At 44.0% G+C, this 18,732-nt stretch overlaps 1 protein-coding gene across 1 annotated transcript in view; it reads right to left on the bottom strand.

Moving 5' to 3' along the window:
• LOC120987316 overlaps positions 1–18,732 on the bottom strand; it is an 80,278-nt gene that overhangs the window by 49,110 nt on the left and 12,436 nt on the right. The window contains exon 2 of the mRNA XM_040415885.1: positions 6,658–6,810. Within this exon, the coding sequence (XP_040271819.1) occupies positions 6,658–6,810 (153 nt within the window). The remainder of the gene's footprint in view (positions 1–6,657; positions 6,811–18,732) is intronic.

The following is an 18,732-nucleotide window of genomic DNA, read 5'->3' as shown; positions in this document are numbered from 1 at the left end:
CTACTTTAAAAAAATAAAATACATTTAACACAATAAAAGCATTTTTGAAACCCCAAAAATCTTGTTTTAGTGTCTCCATAGTCTGAGAGCTATAGCTTTTTTTACTTTTTAGGCGATTGTCTTAGGTAGGGGCTCATTTTTTGCAGAATGAGGTGACGGTTAGATTAGTACTATTGTGGGGGGGGGCAAACGCCTATTTGATCGATTGGTGTTGCACTTTTAGTGATGTAAGATGACAAAAAAAGTTTTTATTTTATTTTTTTGACGGTGTTCATCTGAGGGGTTAGGTCATGTGATATTTTTATAGAGCCGGTCGATACAGACACGAACACAGCGATACCTAATATTTTTTACAAATGTTGTTACTTTATTTTGGGAAAAGGACGCTTTTTTTTTATTAGAAACTTTTAATATTTTTTTAAACTTTTTTTTTTTAGCTTTTTTTGTTACTTTATTATTTGTCCCTGGGGGGGTGGGTAATTACGTTACAGGATGGGAAGATAGTGCAGATAGAGACCGGGGGCAGGTAGTGGGACTGGGGGAGGAATGGAAGGAGGGACTAGAACAGCTCAGAAGGAAAGGTGTAGGGTAAAAAATATACATAAACCTCTCAAATGTATGTATACTAATGGCAGAAGCCTGACTAATAAAACTGGGGAGCTGGAATTAGTGATGTGTGAGGAGGACTATGACATAGTGGGAATAACTGAGACATGGCTGGGTGATATCTATGACAGTGGGAATAACTGAGACACGGCTGGATGATAGCTATGACAGTGGGAATAACTGAGACATGGCTGGATGATAGCTATGACAGTGGGAATAACTGAGACATGGCTGGATGATAGCTATGACAGTGGGAATAACTGAGACATGGCTGGATGATAGCTATGACAGTGGGAATAACTGAGACATGGCTGGATGATAGCTACGACAGTGGAATAACTGAGACACGGCTGGATGATAGCTATGACAGTGGGAATAACTGAGACACGGCTGGATGATAGCTATGACAGTGGGAATAACTGAGACATGGCTGGATGATTGCTATGACATAGTGGGAATAACTGAGACATGGCTGGATGATTGCTATGACATAGTGGGAATAACTGAGACATGGCTGGATGATAGCTATGACAGTGGGAATAACTGAGACATGGCTGGATGATAGCTATGACAGTGGGAATAACTGAGACATAGCTGGAGGATAGCTATGACAGTGGGAATAACTGAGACATGGCTGGATGATAGCTATGACAGTGGGAATAACTGAGGCATGGCTGGATGATAGCTATGACAGTGGGAATAACTGAGACATGGCTGGATGATAGCTATGACAGTGGGAATAACTGAGACATAGCTGGAGGATAGCTATGACAGTGGGAATAACTGAGACATGGCTGGATGATAGCTATGACAGTGGGAATAACTGAGACATGGCTGGATGATAGCTATGACAGTGGGAATAACTGAGACATGACTGGATGATAGCTATGACAGTGGGAATAACTGAGGCATGGCTGGATGATAGCTATGACAGTGGGAATAACTGAGACATGGCTGGATGATAGCTATGACAGTGGGAATAACTGAGACATAGCTGGAGGATAGCTATGACAGTGGGAATAACTGAGACATGGCTGGATGATAGCTATGACAGTGGGAATAACTGAGACACGGCTGGATGATAGCTATGACAGTGGGAATAACTGAGACATGGCTGGATGATAGCTATGACAGTGGGAATAACTGAGACACGGCGGGATGATAGCTATGACAGTGGAAATAACTGAGACATGGCTGGATGATAGCTATGACAGTGGGAATAACTGAGACATGGCTGGATGATAGCTATGACAGTGGAAATAACTGAGACATGGCGGGATGATAGCTATGACAGTGGGAATAACTGAGACATGGCTGGATGATAGCTATGACAGTGGGAATAACTGAGACATGGCTGGATGATAGCTATGACAGTGGGAATAACTGAGACACGGCTGGATGATAGCTATGACAGTGGGAATAACTGAGACATGGCTGGATGATAGCTATGACAGTGGGAATAACTGAGACACGGCTGGATGATAGCTATGACAGTGGGAATAACTGAGACACGGCTGGATGATAGCTATGACAGTGGGAATAACTGAGACATGGCTGGATGATAGCTATGACAGGGGGAATAACTGAGACATGGCTGGAGGATAGCTATGACAGTGGGAATAACTGAGACACGGCTGGATGATAGCTATGACAGTAGGAATAACTGAGACACGGCTGGATGATAGCTATGACTGGGCAGTTAATGTACAGGGTTACAGTCTGTTTAGAAAGGATCGTCAAAACCAGAGAGGGGGGGGGGGGGGGCTGCCTTTATGTAAAGTCCTGTCTAAAGCCCACAGTCCGAGAAGATATAAGTGATGGACATGGACATGTGGAGTCTCTGTGGGTAGAGATACATGGAGCTAAAAACAACAATAAATTACTAATAGGAGTTTACTATAAACCACCTAATATACCAGAGTCCACAGAAAATCTACTACTAAACGAGATAGACGAGGCGGCAAATCATAATGAGGTGGTTATTATGGGGGAACTCCGCAGATATAGACTGGGAAACTGAGAGCTGTACATCTCATAAAGGAAACAGGTTCTTGGCTATAACCAAAGACAATTACCTCTCCCAACTGGTTCAGGACCCGACTAGAGGGACGGCCATACTGGACTTAGTACTAACCAGTAGACCTGACAGAACAACAGAAGTGCAGGTCGGGGGACACCTGGGAAATAGTGACCATAAAGTAATAACCTTACAATTATCATTCAAAAGAGCGTTTCTACAGGGAGGAACAAAAATACCAAACTTCAAAAAAGCAAAATTTAGCCAACTAAGAGAGGCCATAGGCCTAACTAACTGGGATAAAGTCCTCAAAAATAAAAATACAGCCACAAAATGGGATATCTTTAAAAGCATCCTAAAAGCTCATTGTGAGAGGTACATACCTTATGGGAATAAAAGGTTAAGGAACAAAAAGAAACCAATGTGGATAAATAGAGCTGTAAAGAAGGCAATAAATGACAAAAAGAAAGCATATAAAACACTAAAACAGGAGGGTAGCACGGAAGCACTGAAAAACTATAAGGAAAAAAATAGAACATGTAAAAAACAAATAAAAGCGGCCAAACGAGAGATTAATTGCCAAAGAGAGTAAAACTAACCCTAAAATGTTCTTCAATTATATAAATGGTAAAAAGTATAAATCTGAAGGTGTCGGCCCTCTACAGAGCAATGAGGGGGGAGTCGCAGAAAGCGACGAGGAGAAAGCAAAGCTGTTAAATATTTTTTTTTCCAATGTATTCACTGAGGAAAATAAACTGTCAGATGAAATGCAGAATGTTGAAATAAATTCCCCATTAAAAGTGTCCTGTCTGACCCAGGAATAAGTACAACAGCGACTTAAAAAGATTAAAATAGACAAATCGCCAGGACCAGATGGCATACACCCCCGTATCCTAAGGGAATTAAGTAATGTCATAGCCAGACCCTTATTTCTGATATTTGCGGACTCTATACTGACAGGGAATGTTCCACAGGATTGGCGCATGGCAAATGTGGTGCCAATATTCAAAAAGGGTCCAAAAACAGAGCCTGGAAATTATAGGCCGGTAAGTTTAACATCTGTTGTGGGTAAACGGTTTGAAGGTTTTTTTTAAAGATGCTATCTTAGAGCATCTTAACGGAAATAAGCAAATAACGCCATATCAGCATGGCTTCGTGAGGGATCGGTCATGTCAAACAAATTTAATCAGTTTCTATGAGGAGGTAAGTTCTAGACTTGAGAGCGGCGAATCAATGGATGTCGTATATCTGGACTTCTCCAAAGCATTTGACACTGTACCACATAAAAGGTTAGTATATAAAATGAGAATGCTCGGACTGGGAGAAAACGTCTGTATGTGGGTAAGTAACTGGCTGAGGGATAGAAAACAGAGGGGGGTTATTAACGGTACACACTCAGATTGGGTCACTGTCACTAGTGGAGTACCTCAGGGGTCAGTATTGGCCCTATTCTCTTCAAGATATTTATTAATGATCTTGTAGAAGGCTTGCAGAGTAAAGTATCAATTTTCGCAGATGACACTAAACTGTGTAAAGTAATTTACACTGAAGAGGACAGTATACTGTATATATACTACAGAGGATAGTATACTGTATATATACTACAGAGGACAGTATACTGTATATATTCTACAGAGGACAGTATACTGTATATATACACTACAGAGGACAGTATACTGTATATATACTACAGAGGACAGTATACTGTATATATATACTACAGAGGACAGTATACTGTATATATACTACAGAGGACAGTATACTGTATATATTCTACAGAGGACAGTATACTGTATATATACACTACAGAGGACAGTATACTGTATATATACTACAGAGGACAGTATACTGTATATATATATATATACTACAGAGGACAGTATACTGTATATATACTACAGAGGACAGTATACTGTATATATACTACAGAGGACAGTATACTGTATATATACTACAGAGGACAGTATACTGTATATATACTACAGAGGACAGTATACTGTATATATACACTACAGAGGACAGTATACTACTACAGAGGGATCTGGATAGATTGGAGGCTTGGGCAGATAAGTGGCGGTTTAACACTGACAAATGTAAGGTTATGCACATGGGAAGGAATAATGCAAGTCACCCGTACATACTAAATGGTAAAATACTCGGTAACACTGACATGGAAAAGGATCTAGGAATTTTAATAAACAGCAAAGTAAGCTGCAAAAAACAGTGTCAGGCAGCTGCTGCCAAGGCCAATAAGATAATGGGTTGCATCAAAAGGGGCATAGATGCCGTGATGAGAACATAGTCCTACCACTTTACACATCACTAGTCAGACCACACATGGAGTACTGTGTACAGTTCTGGGCTCCTGTGAACAAGGCAGACATAGCAGAGCTGGAGAGGGTACAGAGGAGGGCAACTAAAGTAATAACTGGAATGGGGCAACTACAGTACCCTGAAAGATTATCAACATTAGGGTTATTCACTTTAGAAAAAAGACGACTGAGGGGAGATCTAATTAATATGTATAAATATATCAGGGGTCAGTACAGAGATCACTCCTGATGACGAGGGGACATCCTCTGCGTCTGGAGGAAAGAAGGTTTGTACACAAACATAGAAGAGGATTCTTTACGGTAAGAGCAGTGAGACTATGGACTCTTTACTGTAAGAGCAGTGAGACTATGGACTCTTTACGGTAAGAGCAGTGAGACTATGGACTCTTTACTGTGAGAGCAGTGAGACTATGGACTCTTTACTGTATGAACAGTGAGACTATGGACTCTTTACTGTGAGAGCAGTGAGACTATGGACTCTTTACGGTAAGAGCAGTGAGACTATGGAACTCTCTGCCTGAGGAGGTGGTGATGGTGAGTACAATAAAGGAGTTCAGGAGGGGCCTGGATGTATTTCTGGAGTGTAATAATATTACAGGCTATAGCTACTAGAGAGGGGTCGTTGGTCCAGGGAGTTATTCTGATGCCTGATTGGAGTCGGGAAGGAATTTTTTATTCCCCTTAAGTGAGGAAAATTGGCTTCCTCTGGATCAACTTGCAGGATGACAGGCCGAACTGGATGGACAAATGTCTTTTTTCGGCCTTATGTACTATGTTACTATGTCCCACTCTGGGACTTCAACATTACAGGGTCTGATGCCTGTTTCAATGCAGCACAATACATCTTTATTGTGCTGTATTGAACTGTTAGTGTCTTACACTGTAAGATGCTAACAGTTGCCTAGGAGACCCAGCCTGGGGCTGGGCCTCTTAGGCCTCTGTACATGCCGGGCCCCAAGCCTTGGAATGGCTTGGGCCTGCCATGGCAGCCATCGAGTCCCCGCCAAAGTAGCACGGGGACCCGATGGATAAGGTGAGGGAGCGCCAACCTCCCATATGCCGTGGTCAGCACTGACCACGGCAAATGAGGGGTTAATCCACCGGCATCGGTCTTATCACCGATGCTGGTGGATGCAGCAGGGATCTGGCTGTCAGTATCTCTGTGCTGATCACGACACCGCACGCTGGGGGGAGGAAGGACCGCAGGACGAGAATGCTCGTCCTGGGACACTAAGTACCAGCCCTTTAGGACGAGCATTCTGGTCCTGGGTCCTTAACGTGTTAAAAATGTCTGACAACTGTGTGACAACTCGCTACAGGTTCTCCAAAGGTGGTCACCTAAACAAAAGTGGTTTTCTAAGCAACCTAAACTTCCACATCATGCAGAATAACCTACAAGAAGAGTGGAAAAGAAATGGCACAAATTCAAGTTCTCTAGAACAGGGTTCCATGTTTCTCCCAGTGCCCATTGGTGCTTGGGAGAAGTTTGCACAGAACATGCGCCATGCCCTCCCAATGTCTGTGCACTGATACCGTGCCGATCCAAGCGATCAGTGCAGGTCCTAGCTATCAGACCCCCACCAATTAACCACCTACACTGACTGGAATATCCCTATAAAGAGGTTTTATACCGCTAGTGAATGATGGCACATCACACAGCACCAGTAAACAAAGCCATTAAGGTTTACCCATAATACCTACATTCCGGAAGTGGCGCCCTGCAGTTATTTGAGGAGCAGCAAGAGGTGCTGAATGTCATTTTATGTGATGGTGAGGAGATTCTGCCACTCTGACCACAAGCTCGGTAATCCCAACATTGTCTTCTGGTGAAATGCTGATTAACTCGATCTTCAACTAAGAATTAGAAAAATAAGAACAAATTAATATCTGTTCCAAAAAAATATCTGCAAGAACATTTAGACCAGCACATCCAAAGTCACAGGTGCACATCCATAAAGCTAGACAAAAAGCAAACAAAAAATGGCAGCACACTGTTATATATGCAAACAATAGAACTAGGGATTAGGGATTTGTCACAACCAGACAGCTGAGAAGCTCTGACAGGAGCCGTCTAGAACCTCCTCCTTGAGTTTCTTTGTTTTGGTTTCAGTTCCTCATCTCATTAGCCTATCTTAGCTGTCATGCAGTTGGACTGATTGCTTCCCTTTAAGTTCCTCCCCATAATGTATTAGGTTGCGGCTTATACAACTTCCTGGAGTGTGTGTGCTTGCTGTTCCTAGTTCCCAGTCGTCTGCAAGATAAGTGCTGTTTATGTATTTGTGATTTTCTGTTTACTGGATCCAGGTGACCCTGACTCCCTCCGTGTCTGTGTAGGGAGCCGGTGGTCGTGTCCTCTCACTATTGTAGGGTCTTCAGGTGTAAGATAGTCGAGGTACGTGGATATGCGCCCATCCACCTTTGGGGTGTTCGCATAGGCTGAGCAATCAGGGAGAGTGGCAGGTCTCATGCAGGGGTCTCCCTTTTGTTCCTTAGTTGTGGATCTAGTGAGTCATAGATTATATTGTATTGTCTTGTTTCCCTGTACACCATCCGTGACATTATAAGCCGCCAAAACCGTCTCAAGCATGGATCCGGTTTCACTTTTGGCTGAACGCTTCCAGGGTCTTTCATTGGAGGTAGCTGATCTCCGTAAGACTTTTTCTCAGTTTCAAGTGACCGGTTCAGCTTGCGTTCATGGAGTTTGTTCTGATCCTAAGATCTCGCTCCCGGATACGTTCTCCGGGGGTAGTGAGAATTTTGTGCGTTTTAGAGAGGCTTGCAAACTCCATTTCCGCCTTCTTCCCCATTCCTCTGGTGATGAGGAACGGAGGGTGGGGATCATTATATCGCTGCTCAGGTGTAACGCTCAGTCCTGGGCCTTTTCGCTGCCGGAGGGGACACGGCCCCTCTGTTCAGTGGACGAATTCTTTTTAGCCCTGGGTCAGATATATGATGATCCGGATCGTATTGCTCTGGCTGAGTCTAGACTACGTCTGTTATGCCAGGGTACACAATCCGCAGAGATATACTGCTCAGAATTTCGGAGATGGGCACCTGATACTGGTTGGAATGATGCTGCACTCCGAAGTCAATTTTGCCATGATCTTTCAGAAGGATTGAAAGATGCATTTGCCTTTCATGAGAGACCTACCTCCTTGGATTCTGCTATGTCTCAGGCCGTTCGTATTGGCAGGCGTCTTAGAGAGAGAGGAGAGATCTCTCCTTCCTGTCATACTCAGTCCCGGGACAGTGCAGCGGTCTCATTCTGTGCGCAGGGGTCTCAGTCGCTGTCAGCCCCTTCTGAGCAGGAACCCATGCAGCTGGGGTTGATTGCCTCAGACAATAGACGATTCAGCCCGCATGGGAGGGTTTGTTTTTGTTGTGGAGGTATAAATCATTTGGCAAATGTGTCCCTCTAGGAGATTCAGGCAGTTTTCTGAGAGTAATAAAGAAACAAAAAGGAAAAAATCTTTTAAAAATGTTCCGTCTGTTACTATTGGCAGGGTTGAGGTGGAAATTGAAGGTTTTCCGTTTGCTTGTAGTTCCCGTTTTGTCCTGCCTGCTAGGGTGGCGCTAGAGAGCAAGAGCATTTTTTGTGAGATTTTTGTGGATAGTGGAGCAGCTGTCAATCTCATTGATAATCGATTTGCAATAACTCATGGTTTCCAGGTATGCACTTTGGGAAAGGATATTCCTGTTTTTGCTATTGATTCCGCTCCACTTTCTCAGAAATCATTAAAGGGCATAGTTCACAATATCCGTTTAATTGTGAGTGATGCTCATGTTGAGGATGTGTCATGTTTCGTCCTTAGCGGTTTGCCTACTCCTCTAGTGTTGGGGCTACCCTGGCTCACTAAACATAACCCCACCATTGATTGGCAAGCGAGGCAAATAAATGGTTGGAGTGACTTTTGCAGAGAGAATTGCCTCATGACATCTGTTTCTGAGGTTTCTACTAAGACTGTACCACCTTTCCTCTCTGAATTTTCGGATGTCTTCTCTGAGAGTGGAGTTCAGGATTGGCCTCCGCACAGGGAGTACGATTGCCCTATTAATCTCATCCCAGGCGCCAAGCTGCCTAAATCTCGTTTATACAATCTTTCCCAACCTGAGAGGGTCGCTATGCGTGCTTATATCTCTGAGAGTCTGGGAAAAGGACACATACGACCCTCAAAGTCACCTGTTGCCGCTGGTTTTTTCTTTGTTAAGAAAAAAGATGGTTCTTTAAGACCTTGTCTGGATTTCAGGGAGCTGAACAGTATCACTATTCGTGACCCTTATCCGCTTCCTCTGATTCCGGACCTGTTTAACCAGGTTGTTGGGGCTAAAGTCTTTTCCAAATTAGACCTAAGAGGGGCATACAACCTGGTCAGGGTAAGAGAAGGAGACGAATGGAAGACGGCTTTCAATACCCCAGAGGGCCATTTTGAGAATTTGGTTATGCCTTTTGGTTTGATGAATGCCCCAGCCGTTTTTCAGCATTTCGTCAACAGCATTTTTTATCATTTAATGGGAAAATTTGTATTAGTGTATTTGGATGACATTTTGATTTTTTCTCCTGATTTCAAGACTCATAAGGAACACTTACGTCAGGTCTTGCTCATCCTGCGGGAGAATAAATTATACGCGAAACTGGAAAAATGTGTGATTGCAGTTCCGGAAATTCAATTTATGGTGTTTCTTCTCTCCGCTTCTGGTTTTCGCATGGACCCTGAGAAGGTCTGCGCTGTGCTTGAGTGGGAGCTTCCTGAGAATCAGAAGGCGCTGATGCGTTTTTTGGGCTTTGCCAATTATTACAGGAAATTTATTTTGAATTATTATTCTGTTGTTAAACCACTCACTGATATGACCAGAAAGGGGGTAGATTTTTCTTCCTGGTCGGTAGAGGCGCGTAAGGCCTTTTCTAATATCAAGGAGAGTTTTGCTTCCGCTCCCATCCTGGTACAACCTGATATTTCTTTACCCTTCATAGTTGAGGTTGATGCTTCTGAGGTGGGTGTGGGTGCGGTCTTGTCTCAGGGTTCCTCTCCTGCCAAATGGCGACCGTGTGCCTTTTTCTCGAAGAAACTCTCCTCCGCAGAGAGAAATTACGATGTGGGAGATAGGGAGTTGTTGGCCATCAAGTTAGCTTTTGAGGAATGGCGCCATTGGCTAGAGGGAGCCAGACACCCTATTACCGTGTTTACTGACCATAAGAATCTGGCCTACTTTGAGTCAGCCAAGCGTCTAAACCCGAGACAGGCCAGATGGTCTTTGTTCTTTTCAAGGTTTAATTTTGTTGTCACGTTCCGCCCTGGGGTTAAGAATGTGAAGGCAGATGCCCTGTCACGTTTTTTTCCGGGAGGTGGGAATTTTAAAGACCCGGGTCCCATTTTGGCTGAAGGTGTGGTGGTCTCTGCTCTTTTTCCTGAATTGGAGGCAGTGGTGCAGGCAGCCCAGTCGGAGGCTCCTGATCTTTGTCCTCCTGGGAGGTTGTTTGTGCCTCTCACTTTAAGACACAAGATTTTTAAGGAACACCACGATACGGTCCTTGCTGGGCACCCGGGGGCAAGAGCCACACTGGATCTCATCGCTCGGAGATTCTGGTGGCCTGCGCTTCGTAAGTCGGTTGAGGGTTTTGTGGCAGCCTGCGAGACTTGCGCTCGTGCCAAAGTCCCTCATTCACGGCCATCAGGTCCTCTCCTTCCCTTACCCATTCCTTCCCGTCCTTGGACACACCTGTCCATGGACTTCATAACGGACCTGCCTCGTTCCTCGGGGAAAACTGTGATTCTGGTGGTGGTGGACCGTTTTAGCAAAATGGTGCATTTCATCCCTTTTCCTGGTTTGCCCAATGCTAAGACGCTGGCGCAGGCATTTATTGACCACATTGTCAAATTGCATGGTATCCCTTCAGACATAGTCTCTGATAGGGGCACGCAGTTTGTTTCCAGATTCTGGAAGGCTTTCTGTTCTCGCTTGGGGGTTCGGTTGTCATTCTCTTCTGCTTTCCACCCGCAGTCGAATGGCCAGACGGAGCGCGTCAATCAGAATCTGGAGACATATCTGCGCTCTTTTGTAGCGGAGAATCAGGAGGATTGGTGTTCTTTTTTGTCCCTTGCTGAGTTTGCTTTAAATAACCGTCGTCAGGAGTCCTCTGATAAGTCACCATTTTTTGGTGCATATGGGTTTCATCCGCAGTTTGGGACTTTCTCGGGAGAGGGGTCTTCTGGTTTACCTGATGAGGACAGATTCTCCTCGTCTTTGTCATCTATTTGGCAAAAGATTTAGGATAATCTAAAGAGCATGAGTGAGAGATATAAGCGTGTGGCGGATAAGAGATGTGTGCCTGGTCCGGACCTGAATATTGGTGATCTGGTGTGGTTGTCTACCAAGAATATCAAATTGAAGGTTCCCTCCTGGAAGTTGGGTCCTAGGTTTATTGGGCCTTACAAGATCCTGTCTGTCATCAATCCTGTTGCCTACCGTCTTGATCTTCCTCAGACTTGGAAGATCCATAATGTTTTTCATAAGTCCTTATTGAAACCTTATGTTCAACCTATTGTACCCTCGCCTTTGCCTCCTCCTCCGATTATGGTTGATGGAAATCTTGAATTTCAGGTCTCTAGGATTGTGGATTCTCGTCTTGTCCGCGGTTCCCTCCAGTACCTCGTTCATTGGGAGGGTTATGGTCCTGAGGAGAGGATGTGGGTCCCAGTGACGGACATTAAGGCCACTCGTCTCATCAGGGCTTTCCATAGGTCCCATCCTGAGAAGGTGGGCTCTGAGTGTCCGGAGTCCACTCGTAGAGGGAGGGGTACTGTCACAACCAGACAGCTGAGAAGCTCTGACAGGAGCCGTCTAAAACCTCCTCCTTGAGTTTCTTTGTTTTGGTTTCAGTTCCTCATCTCGTTAGCCTATCTCAGCTGTCATGCAGTTGGACTGATTGCTTCCCTTTAAGTTCCTCCCCATAATGCATTAGGTTGCGGCTTATACAACTTCCTGGAGTGTGTGTGCTTGCTGTTCCTAGTTCCCAGTCGTCTGCAAGATAAGTGCTGTTTATGTATTTGTGATTTTCTGTTTACTGGATCCAGGTGACCCTGACTCCCTCCGTGTCTGTGTAGGGAGCCGGTGGTCGTGTCCCCTCACTATTGTAGGGTCTTCAGGTGTAAGATAGTCGAGGTACGTGGATATGCGCCCATCCACCTTTGGGGTGTTCGCATAGGCTGAGCAGTCAGGGAGAGTGGCAGGTCTCATGCAGGGGTCTCCCTTTTGTTCCTTAGTTGTGGATCCAGTGAGTCATAGATTATATTGTATTGTCTTGTTTCCCTGTACACCATCCGTGACAGGATTATTCTGGATTACAGTGGTACTATACCTACTATACTTGAAAAAGGAAGCTCTTTGCGCACATTTTTGATCAAACGTGTGTCGGACCCATCTAAGACTACCAACGTCAAGGTGAATTCTTCAGATGGGTACCTAACACTAATAGAGCTGCCTCTCCTGGGCAGATGCCAGTTGACGTCGGTAGATGGGTCTCACACACGTTTGATCAAAAATGTGCGCAAAGAGCTTCCATTTTTCATGTATAGTAGGTATAGTACCACTGTAATCCAGAATAATCCCTAATCCCTAGTTCTATTGTTTCCAAATAATATATGTGCAGATGTTAGGAAAGTTGTTTCCAAAATAAAATCGGAAAAAGCGCTAATGTCAAAATATGAGAATATGTAGTTGTATGTGTTCTCTGCTTTATAGTGCACCAGTGTGCAAAAAATAACATACAGTGCCTAAATAACACTGCAATATGGTGTCTGAACAACACTGCCATTGGGTGTCCAAATAACACTGGCATACAGTGCCTGAATAACACTGCTATAAGGTGTCCAAATAGCACTGGCATACAGTGCCTGAATAACACTGCTATAAGGTGTCCGGAAAAACACTGGCATACAGTGCCTGAATAACACTGCTATAAGGTGTCCAAAAAACACTGGCATACAGTGCCTGAATAACACTGCTATAAGGTGTCCAAATAACACTGGCATACAGTGGCTGAATAATACTGCTATAATGTGTCCAAATAACACTGGCATACAGTGCCTGAATAACACTGCTATAAGATGTCCAAATAACACTGGTATACGCTGCCTGAATAATACTGCTATAAGGTGTCCAAATAACACTGGCATACAGTGCCTGAATAATACTGCTATAAGGTGTCCAAAAAACATTGGCATACAGTGCCTGAATAACACTGCTATAAGGTGTCCAAAAAACATTGGCATACAGTGCCTGAATAATACAGCTATAAGGTGTCCAAATAACATTGGCATACAGTGCCTGAATAACACTGCTATAAGGTGTCCAAATAACACTGGCATACAGTGCCTGAATAACACTGCTATAAGGTGTCCAAATAACACTGGCATACAGTGCCTGAATAATACAGCTATAAGGTGTCCAAATAACACTGGCATACAGTGCCTGAATAATACTGCTATAAGGTGTCCAAATAACACTGGCATACAGTGCCTGAATAATACTGCTATAAGGTGTCCAAAAAACATTGGCATACAGTGCCTGAATAACACTGCTATAAGGTGTCCAAAAAACATTGGCATACAGTGCCTGAATAACACTGCTATAAGGTGTCCAAAAAACATTGGCATACAGTGCCTGAATAATACAGCTATAAGGTGTCCAAATAACACTGGCATACAGTGCCTGAATAACACTGCTATAAGGTGTCCAAATAACACTGGCATACAGTGCCTGAATAACACTGCTATAAGGTGTCCAAATAACACTGGCATACAGTGCCTGAATAATACAGCTATAAGGTGTCCAAATAACATTGGCATACAGTGCCTGAATAATAAAGTTATAAGGTGTCCAAATAACACTGGCATACAGTGCCTGAATAACACTGCTATAAGGTGTCCAAAAAACACTGGCATACAGTGCCTGAATAACACTGCTATAAGGTGTCCAAATAACACTGGTATACGCTGCCTGAATAATACTGCTATAAGGTGTCCAAATAACACTGGTATACGCTGCCTGAATAACACTGCTATAAGGTGTCCAAATAACACTGGTATACGCTGCCTGAATAACACTGCTATAAGGTGTCCAAATAACACTGGCATACAGTGCCTGAATAACACTGCTATAAGGTGTCCAAATAACACTGGTATATGCTGCCTGAATAATACTGCTATAAGGTGTCCAAATAACACTGGTATACGCTGCGTGAATAACACTGCTATAAGGTGTCCAAATAACACTGGTATACGCTGCCTGAATAACACTGCTATAAGGTGTCCAAATAACACTGGCATACAGTGCCTGAATAATACTGCTATAAGGTGTCCAAAAAACATTGGCATACAGTGCCTGAATAACACTGCTATAAGGTGTCCAAATAACACTGGCATACAGTGCCTGAATAACACTGCTATAAGGTGTCCAAATAACACTGGCATACAGTGCCTGAATAACACTGCTATAAGGTGTCCAAATAACACTGGCATACAGTGCCTGAATAACACTGCTATAAGGTGTCCGAAAAACACTGGCATACAGTGCCTGAATAACACTGCTATAAGGTGTCCAAAAAACACTGGCATACAGTGCCCGAATAACACTGCTATACGGTGTCCAAAAAACACTGGCATACAGTGCCTGAATAATACAGCTATAAGGTGTCCAAATAACACTGGCATACAGTGCCTGAATAATACAGCTATAAGGTGTCCAAATAACACTGGTATACGCTGCCTGAATAACACTGCTATAAGGTGTCCAAATAACACTGGTATACGCTGCCTGAATAACACTGCTATAAGGTGTCCAAATAACACTGGCATACAGTGCCTGAATAACACTGCTATAAGGTGTCCAAATAACACTGGCATACAGTGCCTGAATAATACCGCTATAAGGTGTCCAAAAAACACTAGCATACAGTGCCTGAATAACACTGCTATAAGGTGTCCAAATAACACTGGTATACGCTGCCTGAATAACACTGCTATAAGGTGTCCAAATAACACTGGCATACAGTGCCTGAATAACACTGCTATAAGGTGTCCAAAAAACACTGGCATACAGTGCCTGAATAACACTGCCAAAAGATGCCTAAATAACCCTGCCATAAGGTGCCTAAATGAAACCGTTATAAGGTTCACATTAGGGATCGACCGATATTGATTTTTTAGGGCCGATACCGATAATTTGTGAAGTTTCCGATATTCTGGGAATAAAAAAAAATCCTACACAAATCTGCAGAAAATTAATATGTTTATTGTTAACGTGTTGTTTTTTTTTGTAAATCTTTCTTTTTTATTCATACTTAATATTTTGGTGGTTTTTTTTTTACTAACTTTTAGCCCCCTTAGGGACTAGAACCCTTGTCCTATTCACCCTGATAGATCTTTATCAGGGTGAATAGGAGCTCACACTGTCCCTGCTGCTCTGTGCTTTGTGCACACAGCAGCATGGAGCTGAACATGGCAGCCAGGGCTTCAATAGCGTCCTGGCTGCCATGGTAACTGATCGGAGCCCCAGGCTTACACTGCTGGGGCTCCGATCGGAGGAGCAGGGGAGAGGGTATCCTGTGGCTACTGCCACCAATGATTAATACTGGGGGGCGCACTGCGCCACCAATGTTTTTAATACTGGGGTGGGGGTGGGGGTCGCACTGCGCCACCAATGATTAATACTGGGGGCCTTGGGGGGGCGCACTACGCTCTACCGACCTCTATGAGCGGTAGCTGCGATCCGCGGCACCTGAGGGGTTAATTACCGCAGATCGCAGCTGCCGCTCATAGAGGTCGGGAGCCGGCTATGTGATTCTGCAGCCAGCTCCCGCCTCCTGTATATGAATTAATGAGAGACTTATCTTCATTGGTGGCGCAGCGGCCACAGCCCCTTTCCTCATCTTGTCCTCCGTCCTCTCACTGGCGGCAGCAGCACAGGGGGAGGGAGACACTGCTTCCTTCTCCCCTGTGCTGCTGAGGGAACACGGAGAGCGCCGTCAGCAGCGCGATCTGTGTTCCCAATAAGTTATCGGAATATCGGCAAAATAGATGCCGATAACGGTCAAAATACTGAATATCGGCCAATAATATCGGTAAAACCGATAATCGGTTGATCCCTAGTTCATATATCTCACTACCATAAGGTGCCCCAAAAAAACTGCCATAAGGTACATAAGGTGCAAAAATGGCACTGCAAGATTGTGACTGATTAATATTACCATAACACTGCCATAAGGTGCCTTTCCCAGATAACATTGCTATAAGGCCCCTAACTAACTCTGCTTTAAGGTGCCCAAAAAACACTGTCATAAGGTGCCAAAGTAAATCTGGCCTAAGGTGCCTGAATAACACTGCAAAGAGGTGTCCAAAGAACATGGAGGCACATTTATTAGGACCGGTTTTAGATGCCAGTCTTAATAAGCCCCTGCGCTAGCGGAGGATCCGCCGACGTTATGAAGCGCAAGTTCTAAATGTAAGACTTCTTCCGAACCTCCCAGATTTCTTACATTTAGACCTTTTTCTATGCCTGGCGGGAGCGGGGCGAAATCGCAGAATGCGGGGTAACAAGCTGTTACTCCACATTTTGTGCCTGAAATCCACCTAATTTAGGTGTATTTCAGAATGATAAATGACCCCCGTGGTGCCCAAATGATATTTCCATGTGGTGCCCAAGAAACAAATAAATTGAATAAATAAGACTGTCATAAGGTGGCTAAATAACAATGACATATACAGTACAGACAATAAACGAGCTCATGTCGCGGCATCCTGTCCTTCTGTAGGTACACGGATCAAGTGTCGGATTGTCGATGCAAGAATCATGGCCCTTTAGTAGTGTCAAAGGTCACACCCCACTAATGTGCCCTGTGGACAACCTCTCTAATGTTACATCATTTTACTTTTCTGAAACAGACCACCCCTTTAATGCTGAACTTTTGAAAAAGTTGTCACCGACAGGGAACAACTAGGAGCTCAATTTCTGACACACCAGGTCCCCGGCGTATTGTCCTTACTACAATAAAATTAAAGAGACCAGTTATAATTTGGGTCAATATGGCTTCTCATCATCAATCACCCCCAGTGACGGGGGTGGCCCTCTGAGATATTGGCATTGTACCGTACTCACCAAATATTGTGTTCATATGCAGAGTGAGGCACTGCTCGTTTGTAAAACACAGTATGCTTTGCCCCTTACAGTCGGTTGGTGTTTCAGCAGACGAGTAACATGTTTCACATGTAAGACGGTAACCTGAAGAACATGGAATAAAACTGTATAAAATCACAGACAGAACATATACAGTACAGACCAAAAGTTTGGACACACCTTCTCATTCAAAGAGTTTTCTTCATTTTCATGACTATGAAGGCATCAAAACTATGAATTAACACATGTGGAATTATATACATAACAAACAAGTGTGAAACAACTGAAAATATGTCATATTCTAGGTTCTTCAAAGTAGCCACCTTTTGCTTTGATTACTGCTTTGCACACTCTTGGCATTCTCTTGATGAGCTTCAAGAGGCAGTCCCCTGAAATGGTCTTCCAACAGTCTTGAAGGAGTTCCCTAAGATGCTTAGCACTTGTTGGTCCTTTTGCCTTCATTCTGCGGTCCAGCTCGCCCCAAACCATCTCGATTTGGTTCAGGTCCGGTGACTGTGGAGACCAGGTCATCTGGCGCAGCACCCCATCACTCTCCTTCATGGTCAAATAGCCCTTACTTTCAAAGTTTTCCCAATTTTTCGGACTGACTGACCTTCATTTCTTAAAGTAATGATGGCCACTTGTTTTTCTTTACTCAGCTGCTTTTTTCTTGCCATAATACAAATTCTAACAATCTATTCAGTAGGACTATCAGCTGTGTATCCACCTAACTTCTCCACAACGGAACTGATGGTCCCAACCCCATTTATAAGGCAAGAAATCCCACTTATTAAACCTGACAGGGCACACCTGTGAAGTGAAAATCATTTCAGGGGACTACCTCTTGAAGCTCATCAAGAGAATGCCAAGAGTGTGCAAAGCAGTAATCAAAGCAAAAGGTGGCTACTTTGAAGAACCTAGAATATGACATATTTTCAGTTGTTTCACACTTGTTTGTTATGTATATAATTCCACATGTGTCAATTCATAGTTTTGATGCCTTCAGTGTGAATCTACAATTTTCATAGTCATGAAAATAAAGAAAACTCTTTGAATGAGAAGGTGTGTCCAAACTTTTGGTCTGTACTGTATATACAACATATAAAATCTAGTGCAGCTCGTCCTCTGACCCGTCGGCTCATAGACTCCACAAGACCTCAGAGATGTCATGTGGAATCAGATCCTTTAAGTTGCTCGGTGCAGCCTCCAGACATCCCACCGATGATGATCAGATTGAGAGCTTGGAATCTGGAGACAAGTCATCACCTCAATCTCTTTGTAATGTTCCTCATTCCTGGACAGTATTTGCAGTGTGGCCGAGGCATTATCCTGATGAGAGAGGTCACTGCCATTAAGTGGCACTGCTGCCGTGTAGGGGGCACTTGTCTCCACAGTCGTAAGGTAGGTGGTACTTGCTACATCCGCAAGATACCAGGACCCCAGGTTTCAAGTAGCATATTGCCCAGAACACCACACTCCCTCCACCAGCTTGTCTTCCTCCTATAGTGCACCTGATGCCATCTCTTCTCCAGATAAGTGACGTACACGCACCCAGTCATCCACATTATGTAACGTGTGAGGGGGCACAAAGGTGGGCATAACTAC

Source organism: Bufo bufo, chromosome 1 (genome assembly GCF_905171765.1).
Source record: "Bufo bufo chromosome 1, aBufBuf1.1, whole genome shotgun sequence".
NCBI classification, from domain to species: domain Eukaryota; kingdom Metazoa; phylum Chordata; class Amphibia; order Anura; family Bufonidae; genus Bufo; species Bufo bufo.
This window is presented reverse-complemented; position numbering and strand designations above follow the sequence as displayed.